At 43.2% G+C, this 20,409-nt stretch overlaps 1 protein-coding gene across 2 annotated transcripts; it reads left to right on the top strand.

Annotated features, from left to right (window-relative positions):
- Nucleotides 1-1,912: 1,912 nt before the first annotated feature.
- Nucleotides 1,913-20,089, top strand: LOC122702159 (conserved oligomeric Golgi complex subunit 2-like). Of its 2 annotated transcripts, none has more exons than XM_043915672.1 (3): nucleotides 1,913-2,047; nucleotides 11,377-11,537; nucleotides 19,974-20,089. In XM_043915672.1, exons 1-3 carry the CDS (start codon nucleotides 1,976-1,978, stop codon nucleotides 20,002-20,004), a joined length of 264 nt encoding a protein of 87 aa, XP_043771607.1. In that variant the 5' UTR covers nucleotides 1,913-1,975; the 3' UTR covers nucleotides 20,005-20,089. The 2 variants fall into 2 exon arrangements, with proteins under 2 accessions (XP_043771607.1, XP_043771608.1); XM_043915673.1 differs by lacking the exon at nucleotides 19,974-20,089 and adding an exon at nucleotides 11,915-11,983.
- Nucleotides 20,090-20,409: the final 320 nt, after the last annotated feature.

Below are 20,409 nucleotides of genomic sequence, written 5' to 3' on the forward strand. Positions count from 1 at the left end.
GTTCTAACTGTTGCTTCCTGATCTGCATACAGATTTCTCAAGAGGCAGGTCAGGTGGTCTGGTATTCCCGTCTCTTTCAAAATTTTCCACAGTTTATTGTGATCCACACAGTCAAAGGCTTTGGCACAGTCAATATGCAGAAATAGATGTTTTTCTGGAACTCTCTTGCTTTTTCGATGATCCAGAGGATGTTGGCAATTTGATCTCTGGTTCCTCTGCCTTTTCTAACACCAGCTTGAACATCTGGAAGTTCACGGTTCATGCATTGCTGAAGCCTGACTTGGAGAATTTTGAGCATTACTTTACTAGTGTGTGAGATGAGTGCAATTGTGTGGTAGTCTGAGCATTCTTTGCCATTGCCTTTCTTAGGGATTGGAATGAAAACTGACCTTTTCCAGTCCTGTGGCCACTGCTGAATTTTCCAAATGTGCTGGCGTATTGAGTGCAGCACTTTCACAGCATCATCATTCAGGATTTGAAATAGCTCACCTGGAATCCCATCACCTCCACTAGCTTTGTAGTGATGCTTCCTAAGGTCCACTTGACTTTGCATTCCAGGATGTCTGGCTCTAGGGAAGTGATCACACCATCGTGATTATCTGGGTCGTGAAGATCTTTTTTGTATAGTTCTGTGTATTCTTGCCACCTCTTCTTAATATCTTCTGCATCTGCTAGGTCCGTACTATATCTGTCCTTTGTTGTGCCCATCGTTGCATGAAATGTTCCCTTGGTATCTCTAATTTTCTTCAAGAGATCTCTAGTCTTTCCCATTGTATTGTTTTCCTCTATTTCTTTGCATTGGTCACTAAGGAAGGCTTTCTTTTCTTTGAACTGATCACTGAGGAAGGAGATATGGAATAGTTTCTGCCATATCAATAAACAAAGGATATCACAGTTGTCAGCAATTGCAGCCACCATGGAAGGTGAGCTAGTGAGCCCTGAGGGTATTCAGGATGGAAATAGTGCCTGCCATCTAGTAGCCATCAAACTGCAGCCATTCCCTATGGTGAGTCCTGAGGAAGCTCAGGATGTGAAAACAGACTACTAGCCCCAGATAGTTGAGGGGCATATCAAAGGAATAATTTCAGTAAGACTAGTCTCTCGCATCTTTCTTTACATAGAAAAGCACTAAATTTCTCAACTTGGAATATCTGGTTTTCTTTCAATTACAAGACATTTTTGACATTCAGACTACCTACACTTTGTTGCAAAACTTCTATATAAACTGTCCCCCAACTCCCTGCCTCCTCTGAGCAGTTCTCTCAGGGTCACTTGAGCTGCTATCTCCCCGACTTGAAGTTCTAAAAATTCTCACCAAATAAAGCATAACTCTCAACTTCTAGGTTGTGAATGGCTTCTAAGGAGATTACAAATAAATATGTATGCACATGTATTTGTGTGCTATGTTCTGACTAGCTAGGTGATGAGGTGCTCTTTAAGAAGAGTGAAGACCAGAGTTACTCAAAGGTGCTCCCTTAAGAAGAGTGAAGACCCAAGGTTATTTCGACCTCCCACCTGGATCTGAGCCAGACCCTGGAGCAAGATCTGGGAGGAGATCCTGGAAGAATGCTGCAAGTAGATTTTTCCCAGTGGAAACGGCGGCTGGAGAGGAAGCCCCAGACTCCTCCAGCCAGTGCTCTTCAGTCTCAGACCTACCTCACTTGGGAGCCAGACTGCCCAACCCAGCTTGCCTGAGCTGCAGTGTCGCCCTCCGCCGCACGGTGGCAGCATGACCTACAGCGCGGTGGCCTCGGCGATCGCCACGCCCCTCTTGGCGGCGGCGGGCGGAGGCCCTGCGGCGGAGGCCGGCCCGCGGAGCCCTCGCTGATTGGCCGCGGTGCGGCTGCTGCCATGTTGGCCGAAGTGGCGCTCTGCCGGGGCAACTGGCTCTGGCTGCGGCTGCCAAGTCGGTACGCACAGGGTCTTCCTTCTTCCCCTCGCCCGCGGTTGGCGCTGAGAGGCGGCGTTCGGCGGGATGGAGAAAAGTAGGATGAACCTGCCCAAGGGGCCGGACACGCTGTGCTTTGACAAGGACGAGTTCATGAAGGTGCACCCGGGGGGCTGCGCTCCCCGAGCCGAGGCGGGTGGCCTGTCTTCCTTTCCCTCCGGGGCCTCCTCCAGCTGCTGGGCCGCTCACGCCCCGGATCAGCCCCCGGCGGGACCTCGCTGCCTTCGCAGTGAGTCTTTTGGCCTCAGGTGGGGCTGGGGAAGCCTGCTGTGAGAAGGCACTTCTGTGAAATGGTGCACAGTGAGGAAAAGGCCTGAAGTTGTGGGCAAGTGGTTTTGAGCTAGGTGTAAAAGCTCCGGTTATTACCCGAGCCCGTTCCCATGCAGTGCAGTCGGAATTGCCAGATCCTGGGCAGACAGAAGTTTGTCGATCGCCGCCTTAAACCTAGAAGCTTAGTATGAATGTATTGACCAAATCTCTGGACCCACGTTTCTACCTAGGGATTAGGTGGGTGGAAAAGGCACTCAATCGAAAGTTTTTCCTTAACGTTCGCCTAAAGTTTCTGAATGGGATATTTAAAAGATTAGAATCTTATTACTGATTTTGTTGCAGTACAACAAAGCAAACCATTTTACTTCTCTAAAGTTAGTCTACTTTTTATAAGGTGAACTTGAGGTTGGTCTGAAGGTAAATGTAGGCCGTCAGCTTACATGAAGAGTTGAAATATGATGGATATTAAAGGTTTATCCGGCACAGCCTTGAAAGTGTCCAAGATTTGAATCAGAGCTGGGAGGAACTTTGCATATTCTTTTGGGGGTGATGCTCTGGAACTGTACATACACCATCAAGAAATACAGTTATGCTTTATTTATAAGGTTTGGGGTTTTTGATACCACTTAGTGGCTGCTTTCAGTGTTAAAAAGTTAAATGTTTTGGCTCAGTAGACACTTACATTTTTGAGCAACTGAATTTAAGTCTTACTTTTTTTTTGATGACTTCAAGTCTTAGTATTTTTTTTTTGCTTTTTAGCTTCATTAGTTTATCCTTTTGATGCTTGCATTCAGTTCACAGTCTCTGGTTTTAAACAGTTTTTACATCTGTTCTTTTTTATAGCTGAGTAGTGTGTACCACATGGACTTGAGCTTGGGCAAACTTGGGGAGATGGTGAGGGCCGGGGAAGCTGGGTGTGCTGCAGTCCATGGGGTCGCAAAGAGTCAGACGTGACTTGGGGACTGAACAACGCCACATCTTCTTTATCCATTCCTGTGAACTTTTAGATTTTTTCCATGTCTTGGCCATTGCAAATAGTGCTGCAGTGAATACTAGAGTGCGTGTATCTTTTCAAATGATTATTTTCTTCAGATACATGCCCAGGAGTGGGGTTGCTGAATGATATGGTAGTTCTATATTTAGTTTTTTTATTGTTGTTGTTTTCCATTTATTTTTATTAGTTGGAGGCTAATTACTTTACAATATTGTAGTGGTTTTTGCCATACATTGACATGAATCAGCCATGAATTTACATGTATTCCCCATCCTGATCCCCCCTCCTACATCCCTCCTTATATTTAGTTTTTAAAGGAACTTCCATATTGTTCATCAAAAAGAGCAAAGTAATGCCATTTGCAGCTACATGAATGGACCTGGAGATTATCATACTAAGTGAAGTAAGTCAGACAGAGAAAGACAAATATATCATTTACATGTGGACTCTAATAAAAATGATACGTGCATGCGTGTATGCTCAGTCTTAAGCAACTCTTTGAAACCTCGTGGACTGTAGCCTGCCAGGCTCCTCTGACCATGGGCTTCTCCAGGAAAATCCTGGAGTAGTTTGCTGTTTCCTTATCCAGGGGATATTCTTAACCCAGGGGTGAAACTCACATCTCCCATGTTTCTTTGCATTGGCGGGTAGGTTGTTTACTACAGAGCCACCTGGGAAGCCTGGAAAGTCATAACAGATGAACTTATTTACAAAACAGACTCACAGATCTCAAAATTAAACATATGGTTCAGTTGCTTAGCCATGTCTGACTCTTGGCAACCCCATGGACTGCAGCACGCCAGGCCTCCCTGTCCCATCGCCAACTCCCAGAATTTACTCAAACTCATCTCCATTGAGTTCGTGATGCCATCCAACCATCTCATCCTCTGTCGTCCCCTTCTCCTCCTGCCTCCAATCTTTCCCAGCATCAGGGCGTTTTCCAATGAGTTAGTTCTTTGCATCAGGTGGTCAAAGTATTGGAGTTTCAGTTTCAGCATCAGTCCTTCCAGTGAATATTCAGGACCAGTCTCCTTTAGGATGGACTGGTTGGATCTCCTTGCAGTTCGAGGGACTCTCTAGAGTCTTCTCCAACACCACAGTTCAAAGGCATCAATTCTTCGGTGCTCAGCTTTACTTATGGTCCAACTCTCACATCTGTACATGACTACTGGAGAAACCATAGCCTTGACTAGCCGGATCTGTATGGTTACTGAAGGGGAAGCATGGGGAGAGGTGATAAGTTAGGAGACTGGGATTAACGTATACACACTACCATATGTAAAGCAGATCAGCAGAGGTTCACTATGCAGCACAGAGAGCTCTGCTCAGCACTTCAGTGACCCACGTGGGAGAGGAGCCCAGGGCAGAGTGGGTCCACGCGTGCACACAGACGAGCTGCTCTGCGGCACGCCCGGGACTGGCGCAGCAGTGCATGTCAGCTGTAGTAAAAAAGTTAAGTGATGCAGTTTCAGAAAAAAAGCAGTTACATCTGGATCTTCTCCAGTGTGGCCCTGTCATTTTTATCATGCAGGCCATCTAGACCCAGGAATAATGCACTCTTGTCCTTGCGCAGTGATGTTTCTGCTAAACCTCTGTGATGAAGGGCGTCCTTTGAAAGGGAGTACCACGTGAGCTTGCCGATCCAGAAACGCTTTGTTCCATCCGCTGGCTGAGAACTGTCCTGGAGCAAGGGTAGGAAGAAAGAGCATGATGAGGCGAGGTGTGCTGAAAGAAGCCAAGGCACAAGCAGAGATGAGGGGCTTTGTTCAAGAATCTCAGAATACAGAGAGCTTAGCTTGACCAACTTTGCCTTCTTCAAGGCTTCCTTTAGGCTCAACACCAGCATTCTTTCTGACTTGCTAGCCACACCATGTGTCTTGCTCTGAACTGATAGAAAGCCTTTGGGAAGAGAGGCTTCAGAAAGTAGAAACCTCAAAATAAGTTCTAAAGTAGAACTTGATGAAGGGGAGAGCAAACTGGGGAGGTGGCTGAAATGGCAGCAGTTTCATATTCTTTCACACCTCCTAAGCCTCTGAATGTGCTCTGTAGTTTGTAGTGCTAATAAATGTGACCACTTCACATGTAAAAGCAAAATGCATAGGACAGCCACCCTGTGTTAAATGTTGATTTTCTAAGTGAGACTCAGAGATAAAGGTTACTTGCAATTTATGTTTCCTTCAGAAAGACATTTTAAAAGTTTTGGTCACATGGCAGAAATGATAGGTAGAGAGTTTGCCTTTAGGGTTATATTTCATAAGTCTGTCTGATTCAACGCATATTGTAATTTGTGCCTGTGAGAAAGTTAGAGAATGTCTGATTTGCATTAGGAGAGTGAAGGTTACTCAAAAAATTCAGTCATTGGAAAATTTGTTTCCAGTCAAAGGAAACTGTCTCACACACATGATGAGGCCCTATTAGGACAATGGTAGCAATCATTCATTTAATAAACAGGCACTCATTGATCACCTTGGAGAAGGAAATGGCAACCCACTCCAGTATTCTTTCCTGCAGAATCCCATGGCCTGAGAAGCCTGGTGGGCTACAGTCCATGGGGTTGCAGAGAGTTGGACATGACTGAGTGTCTATCACTTCACTTCACTGATCACCTGCTTTGTGTCCACCAGCAGTCTAGACTGGATAGTACAAGGTAGATAAGATTTAGGCTTTTGAGTATGGTCACAGAAAGACCACGGTGTGTGCTGAGAAACGGGACTTAGTCCAGAGAGGCTGGGAGGTTGACCAGAATTGAGACTGGAAAAGTAGAAAGACGGCTGGGTGGGACTGCAAGTTGTTCTCGTGTACTGCACCGAGGGGTTTGTGCTTGATGAGTTACAGTCAGGTGGAAAGCAGGAAATGACGTAGTCATGTCTGTTGCATTGGACTCGTGTTAGAGGATGCTGGGCCACTGGTTACTTCAAGGGGAAATTATGTTGGATTTGGACTGATGAGCTAATGTTTTGATTTGGGCCATTCTTGCACATGTATTTCAGTCCTAACTCAATGTCGTAGTGGTATCTCAGACTTTTAGGAAGTTATTTAATAAATGCTTAAGAAACAACCAACTACCTTTCTGAACATAGAGAGAAAAGGCTACTTAAAATGCTTCAGTGGTCCTTGTAATATCTAATGAGAAATACAGAGCAGAGGACAGATTTGTGAAGGATGTAGATGATCAGAAGACAAGAGTGGCAGATGGTAGTAGAGGTACCATCACTTGGGGACCTCTGTCACTTGGTAGTAGAGGTGGTGATGACATCATATCATTAGTTTTGTCAGCTTAAAAAATATTAGCGAGGGTTGATGGCCAACTAATACATGAAATAGGACATGAGATACTAGTAACACGGGAGAGAAGAGGCTGCTAACAAAGATAACTTAGACCAATTCACCTAGGTGTGCTGTTGAAATCTGTCTTTCTATCTCAGCATATGACTTCTATTTTATAGAAAAAATAGTGCCATCAGATGGGAACTTCTTCATCTTGACTGATGACAGCTCCATTCTTGTACATGTACCCATCCCCTTTCTCCACCTCGCCTGTTTGGAAAAGGGGTTTTCCTTCCTGAGGTTGGTCCTTCCTACCCCACTCCTCCCCGTGCTTGCAGCCCAGACCCCCTGGTACTCTCCCCACCCTCTGATTCCCCTCTCCTCTGACCTCATCCCCAGTGGCTTTCAAACACGCTCCTGCTTTGGTCTCTTCCTCTTGACCCTCCTGCCTCTAGTCATTTTCATATCATTCTCTTCCACATCCCAGCCAAACTCTTGAGTTGTTTTTACTTTCTTATATGCTGATTGGCTATTTGTATATCTTCTTTGGAGGAATGTCTATTCAGATCCTTTGCTAATTTTTTAATTGGTTTATTTGTCTTTTAACTGTTGAGTTGTAAGAGTTTTTATACTCTGGATGTTAGACCCTTGTCAGATACATGATTTGCAAATATTTTCTCCCATTCACTGGGTTGTCTTCTCACTTTGTAAATAATGTGTTTTAACACACAAGTTTTAATTTTGATTGAGTTCAGTTTATCTGTTATCTTGATGCTTTTTGTGTCAATGACTGCCTAATTCAAGGGCACACAGATTTTCCCCTGTTTTCTTCTTAGAGTTTGATTGTTTTAGCTCTTCTATTTGTCTTTTAATCTATCTTGAGTTAAATTTTTGTGTATAGTGTGATGTTGGTATCTAAATTCATTCTCTTGCATGTGGATATTTTCTAGATAATAATATCAATTGCTGGATGTTTAGTAAATCTACAGTGTAAAGTGAAACCCTCTGGGAAGTGAAATGTGGCAGTTATTCCATGCCACTGTGAGTCTGAAGTCGTTTGCTGTCAGAGCAAAAGCTCTGATATTCACAGGTGTTCTCAGTCATTTTCTCTTGTATGGGGCAACATTTGTTTATCCAAGAACAAATATGTAAATGGCAAACTGAGCACTAATATTGCCTAATAGCATTTGTCAGAGCTCAAGTTATATGATTTAGAATGCCACCATGAAGCTCAGCTCTGAACTTCATCCATTGGAAGTTCATATTTTCAAAGTAACAAGCCGAGTGCTCTGCGTAGAGTCGTACGGCTGGTCAGTACCAAGGCCAAGATGTCAGGCTGAGTCCTGCCCCCCCATTCTTTGTGATTGTTGTGTAACTGTGAGTCTAAGGTGTTATCTTAGGTAGTCTCAAGAAGTAAAAGAAACCGATGGTTTTTCACTAGGTGGCTGTGAAATTAGTTTGGTAAGAAATCTCTTACCTGACACTATTATAGTAGGTGTTTGGGTGATTAATTAAGAAAGTCAGTTTTTATAAGTACTCTTAGGGAATGGTGCATGTTGTCCTTAACATGTGTATATTTGTTCTACGTTGATGTGGCTCGAAACTCTTTTCTCTGAAAATCTGTCTGTGAATTCGATTTTTGTTGTTGTTGTACTTTAAGTTGAATGAGAACCCCAAGGCATTTGCAGAGAATCTGGTATAGAATCCTTCAAGACTTGTATGATCCTCCTTCCCACAGCACTACCTGGTTCATGGTCATCTCATACATTTAATATAATTCAGCAAAAATTGTCTTATCAGTTTCTCAGTGTCAGGTCTTTGCAAAGCATCTGCCTTAGTTTTCATGAAAACAGTTATCACTGTGTACTTATATTTTGTTGGTTTGTACAATGTTTAATAAAATTATGTAATTTTGGTGATAAGTATAAGTGGCATTAACAAGTTTGGGAATCATCGTACCTGATACTTGATAACTAAACAGCTCAGTTAGTACTGAAGTCATAAGTAGGCAGTAATTTGCTCTCTGTATGCCTGTGTGCCTACCAGGGGCATCAGAATGTTATAAAGGGAAACAGGGCATAATGATTCTGTGAACAATGCTTGAAAGTTGGTTTTGAAAGATTTTGAACATCTGTTCAGTTGAATACTTAACATCCATATAAAATGTCAATAACAATTAATATGTATTATGAAAAGACATTGAAGCTATATGTAAAAAGAGAAAAATAGCTTAGAAAAGGTCTATTAAGATTCTGTGTATGTGTGTGTGTTTGTGCATGTGTGTGTGAACATAGAAAAAGGTCAAGGGTTTCATTCAAGGAGGATCCTACAACACTTACCTCCTCCTGTGGACACAGGAAATCAGTAGCTCCTCGTGAAATAGTTTCCTCCTCTGAGCAACTCCTGCACATCTGGCCAACAACCCACATCAAAGTGGATAGGAGAGGCTGAGACATGGTCTCACCATCCACCCCACTCCCAGCATGGTGGCCTACAATTGGAAGGAAGCTACCATCCCCAGCTGCTCCCTGAGAAGTGAAGGGTCTGAACCCTAAACTTGGCACCCTTCCTTTAAAGACTTGCACCTGGGAGATGAGCCCCCAAACATCTACCTTTGAAAGTCAGTGGAACTGGCATCTGCAAGACCCACCAGGCTTATGATGTGAGAAACAGCTTTTGAAGGGCAGCATGAACTTGGTCACCCTCCTGGGGCCTGGCACAGGGACAGCGGCTGAAAAGGGCCCAGACTTTCTGTGAAAGAGGCTTGTTTATCTTAAAGCATCAGCCTGAGGGGCCAGCCTCTCATTTAACATTCTCTGGGGGCTTGGAGGCTGGCAGGAGCTGTCTTTGCTCTCTCTGCCTCATTCCAGCTGGACAGTATCTCCTAGAAAGGAACTTGGGTACTTGTCTGGTGCCCCGATGTTTGCAGTTGCTGCCCAGAGACAACTCTAGGTCACCTGGCTTTGGTGGCCAGTGAGGCTTACACCTGTAGGTCCCCAGTGTTCACTGCAGTATTATTTGCAATAGTCAAGACATGGAAGCAGGCTTAGTATCCATCGATAGATGAATAGATAAAGAAACCATGATATACACACACCACACACACACAGAGGAATATTATTCAGCCATGAAAAGGAACTAAATATAGACTCCCCTGGTGGTACTGAAAAGGAAAAGTTAAAATTTGACATAACCTCCTGCTCGTTCTGCCTGTGTAACTCAGCTTGCTCCTTGCAAAGTCTGGATCGGGTAGATCACGTAGTCTCAGAAAGTGGGGACTTAAGATACGAAGAACTGGAGCTTTTCTCACCACCCCTGTACTGCTCTTTGCAATTCCCCAGCCCCTGTAAACCTGCTTAATCATGCCTTTCCATATAAAGGTCAGGCATTCCCCTCCCCATCTTGACTGCTGTTCCCGTGCACACAAAACTGCTTCGTTTAAACCAGCCTATTAGCAGCTAGTGTTGCCCACTACAGTCTGTCTATGAACACTCTGTAACCCCTCTGTTTGGGGCTCAGAGCTTAGAGTGTTAACTGCTCTGGGCCCGCTGGCGTAGTAAACGTGAGTTCTCCAACTCTCCGAGTGTGGTGCTTGGTTTCTCGAGTACTGGTTTCTACAATAGTACAGTGGCTAAGAATCTGCTTGCCAATTCAGGGGACACAGATTTGATCCCTGGTCCGGGCAGATTCAACATGCCACAGAGCAGATAAGCCTCTGAGCCACAGCTACTCTGCCTGTGCTCTAGAGTCCGTTGCCCACAGCAAGAGAAACCAGCAAATGAGAAGTCTGCAAACCGCAACACAGAGTAGCCCCTGCTCGCCACAACTAGAGAAAGCCTGCATGCAGCAATGAAGATGCAGCACAACCAAGAATAATAAATAAAAATATTTTCAAAAAAGAAAGAAATCTTGCCATTTGTGGCAACGTGGATGGAGCTTGAGGGCATTAATGCTACATGACATAAGTTGGAGAAAGATGCTCATGATCTAACTTTTATGTGAAATCTAAAAAATGAAACAAAAATTAACTCAAAGGTACTGAGAACAGATTGGTGGTTGCTAGAGCAGGGGGTGGGGAATGGACGAAATGGGCGAAGGGGTCAAATGGTACAGACTTCTAGTTAATCAGTTAAATAAGTCATGGGGATGTGATGTGTAGCATGGTGACTATAGTTAATAATACTGTACTGTATATTTGAAAGTTTAAGAGAGTAAATCTTTAAATTTATCATCGCAAGAAAAGGAAATTTGTAACCGTGTGGTGGATGTTACCTCATCCATCCTCACAGTGAAAATATTTGGGGAAAAAATTCCAGAAAGTTTCAAAAGACAAAATTTGAATTTTCTGTGACAAATAGTTGGCAACACTTTACATAGTATTTTCAATGATCTATATAACATTTACATTTTATTAGGTATTATGTAATCTAGAGATGATTTAAAGTGTATGTAAATAGTGTGCCATTTTATTTTAGAGACTAGGACATACCTAGATTTTGGTGTCTTTGGGGGTCCTGAAAACAGGCCCCCATGGATGCTGAGGGATGGCTTTATTTTTAGGTTGAAATTGTCACAGTGAATATTTGTTACTTTTAAAACTTAAGGGAAAAGGAACTACTTCTGAGAAGAGCCTATTTAATGTGTGTAGTTAAAAACAAATGAAATCCCTTTTGGGACTTAGGCAGCAGGAGAGAATGCTCTTGGTCAGGGGCCTCCCTCTTGGCACCTTGACAGTGTGCAAGCACCTCTCTGTCCTGTGTGTTTTAAAGTGCTTTATCCTGACAGCAGTTAACCTTTCAAATGAATAGAATGGTGTTTCTCTGTTCTCCCTCCTTTTATTTGTATATGTAAAACGTGATATTGTTGCAATATTTTTTTTTTCTGGTTTTATTTTCAGGAAGACTTTGATGTCGATCACGTTGTGTCTGACTGTCGGAAGCGAGTCCAGCTAGAAGCACTTAGAGATGACCTGGAGCTCTACTATAAGCCGCTTAAAACAGCCATGGTTGAGCTCATCAACAAGGACACACAGACTTTGTCAATCTGTCAACAAACCTGGTAAACTTGAAATCCACAGTTCCTGCCTGTCAGTGTATTTACACATGTACTGCACACTTTTTTTCTCACTCATGTTTCTTCTTAACAGCTCTGCGTCTTTTTAGAAACCTTTTAGTTATTTTTTTCCCCAGAAACTTGAAGGGATTGCTAATCTTGATTAATAAAGGAACTAAACTTTCTTGATACACATCTTTTGTGTTTAGTTTGATTATGTTTGGAATGACTTATTAAGAAGTGGTGAAAAGTAAAGGATAGCAATGCCAAGAGTGTTTGTTTTTGTTAGTTGCTAATTGATTCCCATGAAATCTCACCAGTTTAGACTAATTTCCAAGAGCAGATATCAACTATTCTTAAGGAAATGTTCCATTTACTTTCAGGTACATGTGCTAGCCAGAAATAGGTTGAGAAAACATTGGCCAATATTGATCATTAAGAAGCCTATTTTTATACATGTTATACAAATATAGGAATTGTTTGTAAGAAATACCTGTAACTCCATGGCTGATTCATTTGTAAAGTAATTAGCCTCCAACTAATAAAAATAAATGAAAAAAAAAAAGAAGCATATCAATTACTTGGAAAAGTTGTTTAGAAACACTTGAGTTTTCATACTTGTGAAAGTCTTGTTCATATTTTGTTTTTAAGTCTGTTTGTCAAAAGAGGTATGGAAAATAGCCATCTCTATGGGAATTTCAAGAAACATTGAGAATAATGAGCCATATTTGCTTTTGGGAAATACACCACTAAGATAAATGTTCCAGTAGGATTAGAGACCCTGAAAATTTTATTTCCATCCTATTTAATTTGGATTTTTCTGAAGGGTTGTAATAATGCTTAGGAGAGATGTAGTCCATCAGACTTTCATATCAGCTGGTTGAATATCATAAACAACAGAGATAGCTGTTTTTCCTGTTAGTTTTTTAAGTCATTTAAAATTTCATCCCAAAGGCAAATTGTGCATAGGAATTTTTGATTTCTTATGACTTTCCTTATTTTTATACTGCTTATATATCAACAGGTTTTTCACAGTCAAGGAGCATTATTTATGGCCAAATAACATTTTTGTTACGTAGTTACTAGCAGCATATAATTGTACAGAAAGAATAACCTAAGTTTCATACTGCTTTGATCATTAAGCACAGGCTTCACTGTTAACCCTGGCCCTGATGTGTCTGTGCCAACATGCTTTTGCCTTTAGGTCGGTATGGACAAGGCCCTCAATCAGCTTTCTGTGCCTTTGGGACAGTTACAAGAAGAGGTTCTGATATGTCCCCAAATAACCGTCAACAATCTACCATAAAGCATATTACACTTGTTTGCCTTCTCCAAGAATTATTTTATTAATCTGTTAGATTGTTGTGATTGGTGTTTTTTAATGTTCCATGACTATAGTATAATACTTTCAAAATGTAAATGATTTGCATGTGATGTTACAACCTAAGAAACATATTTGGTTTGAAGACGACAAATTCTCAAGAGTAGAGTAGACACTTTTAAATGTCGGGGAGGAGGAGAAGGGTATTTCAAAAATTGAATTTGTTAATACCACCTCACCCATGTATAAGTGGTCTCCAGCTTAGAACTGGCTTACTTATATTTTAAAATTTGTCATTTTACAAGTATTTTCCCAGACAATATTTTATATGTAGTTAGATTCGTGGACCAGTTTATACCAGCCATTTAACCCCCGATGTAACTGAAGGGTAATATAAATGTTGTATAATACCTAGTTTCTCTGAGAAAATCTCTCCCTTGGGAATGGAACTGTCTGCCCCTAAGCCACGAGAACAGGGACTTCATCCTGGTGAACAGTGGAGAGGGAGTTTTGGTATCACCTCCAACAGAAGACTGCCGCCCTGTCCTCCCCTCACCCTCTGGGCTGTGCTAGGCGCCTCAAACTCCATCCTCCCTTCGTTGTGAAGCACCGCACCGTCACTTCCTGTGTGTGTCAGCACTGGGCCACGCCAGACCACGTGGTCTTATGCTCCTTGCCTCGAGACAGTACCTGGCACATGCAGGGTTCTCACTAGATAATGTAGTAAAGAGGTTCTGCTTGGATAAAGCTGTAGGAAATGCAGGACAATGGGAACGTCAGGGCTGAGAGGTCCCGAGGAGGGTAGGCAAGAAAAAATTCGTAAAAGAGGTTAAGTTGTGAGCTGTGTCTTGAACTAGCAGATTGTTTGAAAGTTCGTGTCTTGTTTGAATTTTACAAAGCTTATTAAAGTGCCTTTTGTTGGAATGGAAAAGAAAGAAGTTTTTGGTCTGCTGCTGAATCCCACACCAGCCTCTGCATGGCCTTCCTGCCTCCTTTTCAGGACTCCTCTTCCTTCTTGCACCCTGTAGCCATGATATTTCCCAAACCCCATCATTTATTAACCTTCCACTCTTCTCTCTGAACTCTCTCCACTCTGCCCACCTGTGCTTGAACTTCCTCGACTGCCCTCATGCCTTCAGGCTCTTGTCCTACACTGCCAGCGGCCAGCACCACCTACCGTCCCTTACTCTGCAGCTGTCTTTATCACTACCCTTCTCCTCATCAACCAAGACCTCACCTGCCTTTTTAATCTCAACTCAAGAAGCTTCTCCGAGATTCTAAGATCATCGAGGGATAAGACTGTTTCTATCTAATTCATCATTGTATCCTCATTGGCTGACTGTTAGTAGACATTTCATGTTTATTGAATGAATTAATTCACTTTTCTATAAAATTTTTGTGATTTGTCTGGTGGTGGTGGTTTAGTCGCTAAGTCGTGTCTGACTCTTGCAACCTCACGGACTGTAGCCTGCCAGGCTCCTCTGTCCGTGGAATTCTCCAGGCAAGAGTACTGGAGTGGGTTGCCATGTCTAGTTTATTCTAATCGTTTCTTTTACCTTTGTTTTGGCCTGATTCTTCATATTTTGTTTAATTTATTAGCTTTTGGACATGTTTCTCCACCTATGAGCTGCCTTTTCCTGGCCATTCTTTTCCTTACTCCTTGATTCATAATATCCTTAGAACAACATGGCATCATGAAGTATCAGTGCTTAAGGATTGTTTAGTTCCTGATAGAATCTAGTCTAAAATTCTCCTAAACCTCCCCCACCCCTGTTTATTTCTACTTCTCTCCAAAATGAAGCCTGCTGTGTACCCGGGTGCACCCTCCAACCCCGAGTGCGCCCTGTCAGTTGCACCTTTCCACCCTCTGTCTTCCAGTGACTGCTCTCCTCCACCGTCGGCCTCCACAGGCTCTCCAAGTCAGACTCGAGTTCCACCCCCTGTGCCAGATTTTCCAAGTGTTTGATTCAGATGGTTCTTTGTGTACTCTGACCACGTATGACGGTGATTGTATATGTATTGGGTTGGCCAGCAAGTTCCACTGGTTTTTAAGTAAAAATAAAAGACACAGTTTTCATTTTCACCAAGAACTTTATTGAACAGTGTATTCACAGTTTTGTTCCACTATCTTCTGCCGTTTTTTTCAGGCAGCTTCATAATTCCATCTTCCCAAAACTTTTTATATTTTTGAGCAAAGAACTGTTGCAGGTGTCTTTTATGGTCTTCCAGGGAATTGAAATTTTTCCATTAAGAGAATTTTGTAAAGACCAAAATAAGTGAAAATCTGAAGGTGCAATGTCTGGTGACTGTGGTGGATGAATCAGAACTTCCCAGTCAAGCTGTAACAGTTTTTGCCTGGTCATCAAGGAAACATGGTCTTTGAGTTATCCTGATGCAAGATTATGCATTTTCTGTTGACTAATTCCAGATGCTTTTCGTCTAGTGCTGCCTTCAGTTGGTCTAATTGGGAGCAAGTACTTGTTAGAATTAATCATTTGGTTTTCCGGAAGGAGCTTATAGAGAATCCCCTTCCAATCCCACCATATACACAGCATCACCTGTGGATGAAGAGCAGCCTTACGTATGATTGTGGTGCTTCATTTTGCTCGCCCCATGAGCTCTTCCATTCCACATAATTGTACAGTATCCACAGAGGATGAGATGGTTGGATGGCATCATCAACTCAATGGACATGAGTTTGAGCAAACTCTGGGATGTAGTGAAGGACAGGGAAGCCTGGCGTGCTGCAGTCCACGGGGACAACTGAGCAACTGAACAACAGCAGCAATCCACTTTTCTCTCCCCTGTCACAATTTGTTTTAAAAATTAAACATTTTTGTTACATTTAAGTATAGAATTACCTGTGGAAATATGGTCAAGAAGGTTCTTTTTTTGCTTCACTTATGTGGAACCCAAGCATCAAAACGATTCACATAACCAAGCTGGTGCAAATGGTATTCAACAGTCAATTTGAATATTTTGAGTATGTTGGCCATCGCCTGCATGGTATAACATTGATTGTTCTCAGTTAAGGTCTCGATTTGATTGCTGTCAACTTCAACTGCTCTTTTCAACCGTGGCCAAATCTATCCAGTGAGAAGTCTCCAGCACAGAACTTTGCAAGCCATTTTGACACTTCAGTCAGTCACAGGACCTTCTCCATACACTGCACAAATCTTACTTTGCATTTCAGTTGTATTTTTACCTTTCTTGAAATAATAAAGCATAATATGCAGAAAATGTTGCTTTTTTCCTCCTTTAATATTAAAATGACTACACAAAAATTCAGTAGTCTTGATTTTTCTTTTTTTAATTTATTTTATTTCTTTTCATTTATTTTTATTAGTTGGAGGCTAATTACTTTACAATATTGTAGTGGTTTTTGCCATACATTGACATGAATAAGCCATGGATTTACATGTGTTCCCCATCCCAATCCCCCCTCCCGCCTCCCTCCCCATCCCATCCCTCTGGGTCTTCCCAGTGCACCAGCCCTAAGCACTTCTCTCATGCATCCAACCTGGGCTGGTGATCTGTTTCACCCTTGATAGTATACTTATTTCAATGCTATTCTCTCAGAACATCCCACCCTCGCCTTCTCCCACAGAGTCCAAAAGTCTGTTCTGTACATCTGTGTCTCTTTTTCTGTTTTGCATATAGGGTTATCGTTACCATCTTTCTAAATTCCATATATATGCGTTAGTATACTGTATTGGTGTTTTTCTTTCTGGCTTACTTCACTCTATATAATGGGCTCCAGTTTCATCCATCTCATTAGAACTGATTCAAATGAATTCTTTTTAATGGCTGAGTAACATTCCATTGTGTATATGTACCATAGCTTCCTTATCCATTCGTCTGCTGATGGGCATCTAGGTTGCTTCCATGTCCTGGCAATTGTAAACAGTGCTGCGATGAACATTGGGGTGCATGTGTCTTTTTCAGATCTGGTTTCCTCGGTGTGTATGCCCAGGAGTGGGATTGCCGGGTCATATGGCAGTTCTATTTCCAGTTTTTTAAGTAATCTCCACACTGTTCTCCATAGTGGCTGTACTAGTTTGCATTCCCACCAACAGTGTAAGAGGGTTCCCTTTTCTCCACACCCTCTCCAGCATTTTATTGCTTGTAGACTTTTGGATAGCAGCCATCCTGACTGGTGTGTAATGGTACCTCATTGTGGTTTTGATTTGCATTTCTCTGATAATGAGTGATGTTGAGCATCTTTTCATGTGTTTGTTAGCCATCTGTATGTCTTCTTTGGAGAAATGTCTGTTTAGTTCTTTGGCCCATTTTTTGATTGGGTGATTAATTTTTCTGGAATTGAGCTGCAGGAGTTGCTTGTATATTTTGAGATTAACCCTTTGTCAGTTTCTTCATTTGCTATTATTTCCTCCCATTCTGAAGGCTGTCTTTTCACCTTGCTTATAGTTTCCTTTGTTGTGCAAAAGCTTTTAAGTTTAATTAGGTCCCATTTGTTTATTTTTGCTTTTATTTCAAATATTCTGAGAGGTGGGTCATAGAGGATCCTGCTGTGATTTATGTCGGAGACTGTTTTGCTTATGTTCTCCTCTAGGAGTTTTATAGTTTCTGGTCTTACATTTAGATCTTTAATCCATTTTGAGTTTATTTTTGTGTATGGTGTTAGAAAGTGTTCTAGTTTCATTCTTTTACAAGTGGTTGACCAGTTTTCCCAGCACCACTTTTTAAAGAGGTTGTCTTTTTTCCATTGTATCTCCTTGCCTCCTTTGTCGAAGATAAGGTGTCCATAGGTATGTGGATGATTTTTCTTTTTTTTTTTAATGCACACTGATATGACAGCTGTCACAATACAGTCTTACAAAATTATTTCTAATGAAATTAAAGACAGCCAAGCACTACGAGAGCCATCTTATGGTAAAAAGGTAAACTAACTTTTTTGCCAACCCAATATTATTATTCTTTTGGCCATTAATCCTCTGTGATCTTGGCTTTGTGTGTCATTTTGCACTCGAATCATGAGTACCCTCAACAGCAGTTGTATTTGATATTATGTATTTTTGTCAATGTCTACATAATACTGGCCCAAAGATAATTAAGTTACGTGAAATTTCATGTATAAGTTTTGTAATGCCACGAAACAATTTCTGCAGTACGTTTTCTTTATTCTTTTAAAGAGTCTTCGGTCATCTGTCAGTGAAGGAATTTGGGCAGTAGATGAACGAAGGTCTAAACAAAAGAGGACACTAGGGGAAAAAAGGTATCCTGGAGTGTCATACTGTTAAACACGGGCTTGTGGTAGCACCTCGGAGCTAACGGCGCTTTCCTGGATGCGGTGTGATAGACTCCTCTTGGTGCCGCTGCAGAGAGGAGTGCGGGGTCTTCCTTTCTCTTTAGGCAGCAGCGTTCAGCCAGGCTCCTGAGGGGTTCAGCCAGAGCTAGAACCCATGTCTTCTCTCTCCTTGGCTGATTAAAGTCCTATTAACAAGAAGGGTGTGGTAAAGTAACTAATTGAAGAAAAACACAAAGAATATTGCATAGTCTTCTTGTGCTTTATTAATGATAGCATTAAAAATTTTAAATGTAGATTTCTTATGCTACATGCCAGCTAAAAGCCTCATGTCTTCTCAACTTCTCAGCATATGAAACATTTTTTGGTCCTCCCAAAACTGTTTCTATGCTTATAATGTCATGTTAACTATTTGAAATAAAGCAGAATTTTAGAGGTACCCAAATGGACACAAAATTAAGATTCCTCAGTTTTTCCAGAATAAGACACAGTAATAACTGGTATCAGTGAAGCATTTTACAGTTTTAACAGGCATAAAACTAATTTCTCAGCACCCTTGTAAAGAAGATATTCAAATTTTAGTGATTAGGGAGCAAGTAGGCCCTCTTGCCTGGAGAATCCCAGGACAGCGGAGCCTGGTGGGCTGCCGTCTATGGGGTCGCACAGAGTCAGACACAACTGAAGCGACTTAGCAGCAGCAGCAGCATTCATTGGAAGGACTGATGCTGAAGCTGAAAGTCCAATACTTTGGCCACCTGTTGTGAAAAACTGACTCATTTGAAAACACTCTTATGCTGGGAAGGATTGAGGGCAGGCTGAGCAGGGCACAGAGGGGTCAATAAAACACATCCAATCCCTCAGGGAACTGCCCAACCCACAGTGGACAGACATAAGCAGATATGTGTCGAGTGAGTTTATAAGAACACTAGTAGCACAGAACACAGAAGAGGAAGCACTTTGTTCCTTCTGGAGGGGAGGGGGGCCACGTCAGGAAGAGCAGCAGAGGAGACATGACGCTGAAGCTGGGTCCCAGAGGGTTTGTGGAATTTCACCTGGGGAGCAGGAGGGAAGGTGTTCTGCAGGGGCCCTCCTGAGTGAGCAAGGGCATGGAGGCGTGCATGCACACCCTGTGTTTGCTGTGCCCAGAGCTTCTGGTCCAAGTGAGCGATGTAACTCCAGATGCCGGGAGCCCAGGCTGAGCAGCATCAGGATAGGGAAGGCCCATCCTGGCCGCCGGGCTGGGGCGAGGTGGGGGAGCAGGTGCTGATCCAAGCTGACTCCCCTTCAGGGGAAGGTTGAGGCCGTTCACACAGACGATGAAGGAACTGGACCCTGTCCCAGTTCTGTGTTCTTTTTTTAAATTTTTTTAAAAAATAGAGTCAGGCATCTGGAGAGTCAAAAATAAACCTTTGCCCATTGAGACAGGAAGCCTGGAGACCAAGGGTTTCAGGGGAAGGGTTGGGAGGAGAGTGAGGTAGGCACTGGACTGAGGGTCATCCAGAAAGGAACAGGACAGGAGGGAAGGGCGGCAGTGGTCTGGGGCCTGCACTGCCTGTCCTGGAGCCACACACGTCCTGCCTGCCTTCCCCGGGCCACGTCCTAGCCTCATTCTCTGCTCTCTCCACTGCCTGTCCTGGAGCCACACACGTCCTGCCTGCCTTCCCCGGGCCACGTCCTAGCCTCATTCTCTGCTCTCTCCACTGCCTTTCCTGGAGCCACACACGTCCTGCCTGCCTTCCCCGGGCCACGTCCTAGCCTCATTCTCTGCTCTCTCCACTTCCTGCTCTGGAACCACACACGTCCTGCCTGCCTTCCCCGGGCCATGTCCTAGCCTCATTCTCTGCTCTCTCCACAGCTCTGGAGGCCTGTACTCCGAAAGGTGCTAGAAACAAAGCCTGTGAGTGTGATCCGGGACTCCAGAGCCCCTCACCCACCACCACCATGGCAGGAAAAGGTGCCAAAGGGACGCTGGTGAGTACAGAAACCAGACTGCAGCGAGGGGTGGGGGTCATGAGCACCGTCCGTCCCTTCTGGGGCCTGCTGTCAGCTGCTGGCCCCGACAGGAGGGCCTAGGAGGCTCCATGGGGCCCCAGGTCTGGCACTGCCAGGGCTCCTGAGTGCTGGGGCTATTGCAGGCCCAGGCAGGCAGCCCCTCACCCAGCAGGTTAGATACTGCCGTGGTTCAGAGCCCTCAGCAGGCAGATTCTGCTACAGAGCCCAAAAGTCACGCTGGGAGGCAGGAAGCACACTCCCCACCCTCATCACAAGATGCCCTGGAGAGCAGGCTGCAG

The sequence above is a fragment of the Cervus elaphus genome, chromosome 10 (assembly GCF_910594005.1).
Source record: "Cervus elaphus chromosome 10, mCerEla1.1, whole genome shotgun sequence".
Taxonomy (NCBI): Eukaryota; Metazoa; Chordata; class Mammalia; order Artiodactyla; family Cervidae; genus Cervus; species Cervus elaphus.

What these genes read in the sequence shown, in the direction of transcription:
- LOC122702159 (XM_043915672.1), top strand. Translation starts at nt 1,976, where the DNA reads ATGGAGAAAAGTAGGATGAACCTGCCCAAGGGGCCGGACACGCTGTGC. An exon ending in ACAAGGACGAGTTCATGAAG is followed by an intron (nt 2,048 to 11,376) that starts GTGCACCCGGGG and finishes TTTTATTTTCAG; the next exon opens with GAAGACTTTGATGTCGATCA. An exon ending in TCAATCTGTCAACAAACCTG is followed by an intron (nt 11,538 to 19,973) that starts GTAAACTTGAAA and finishes CTCTCTCCACAG; the next exon opens with CTCTGGAGGCCTGTACTCCG.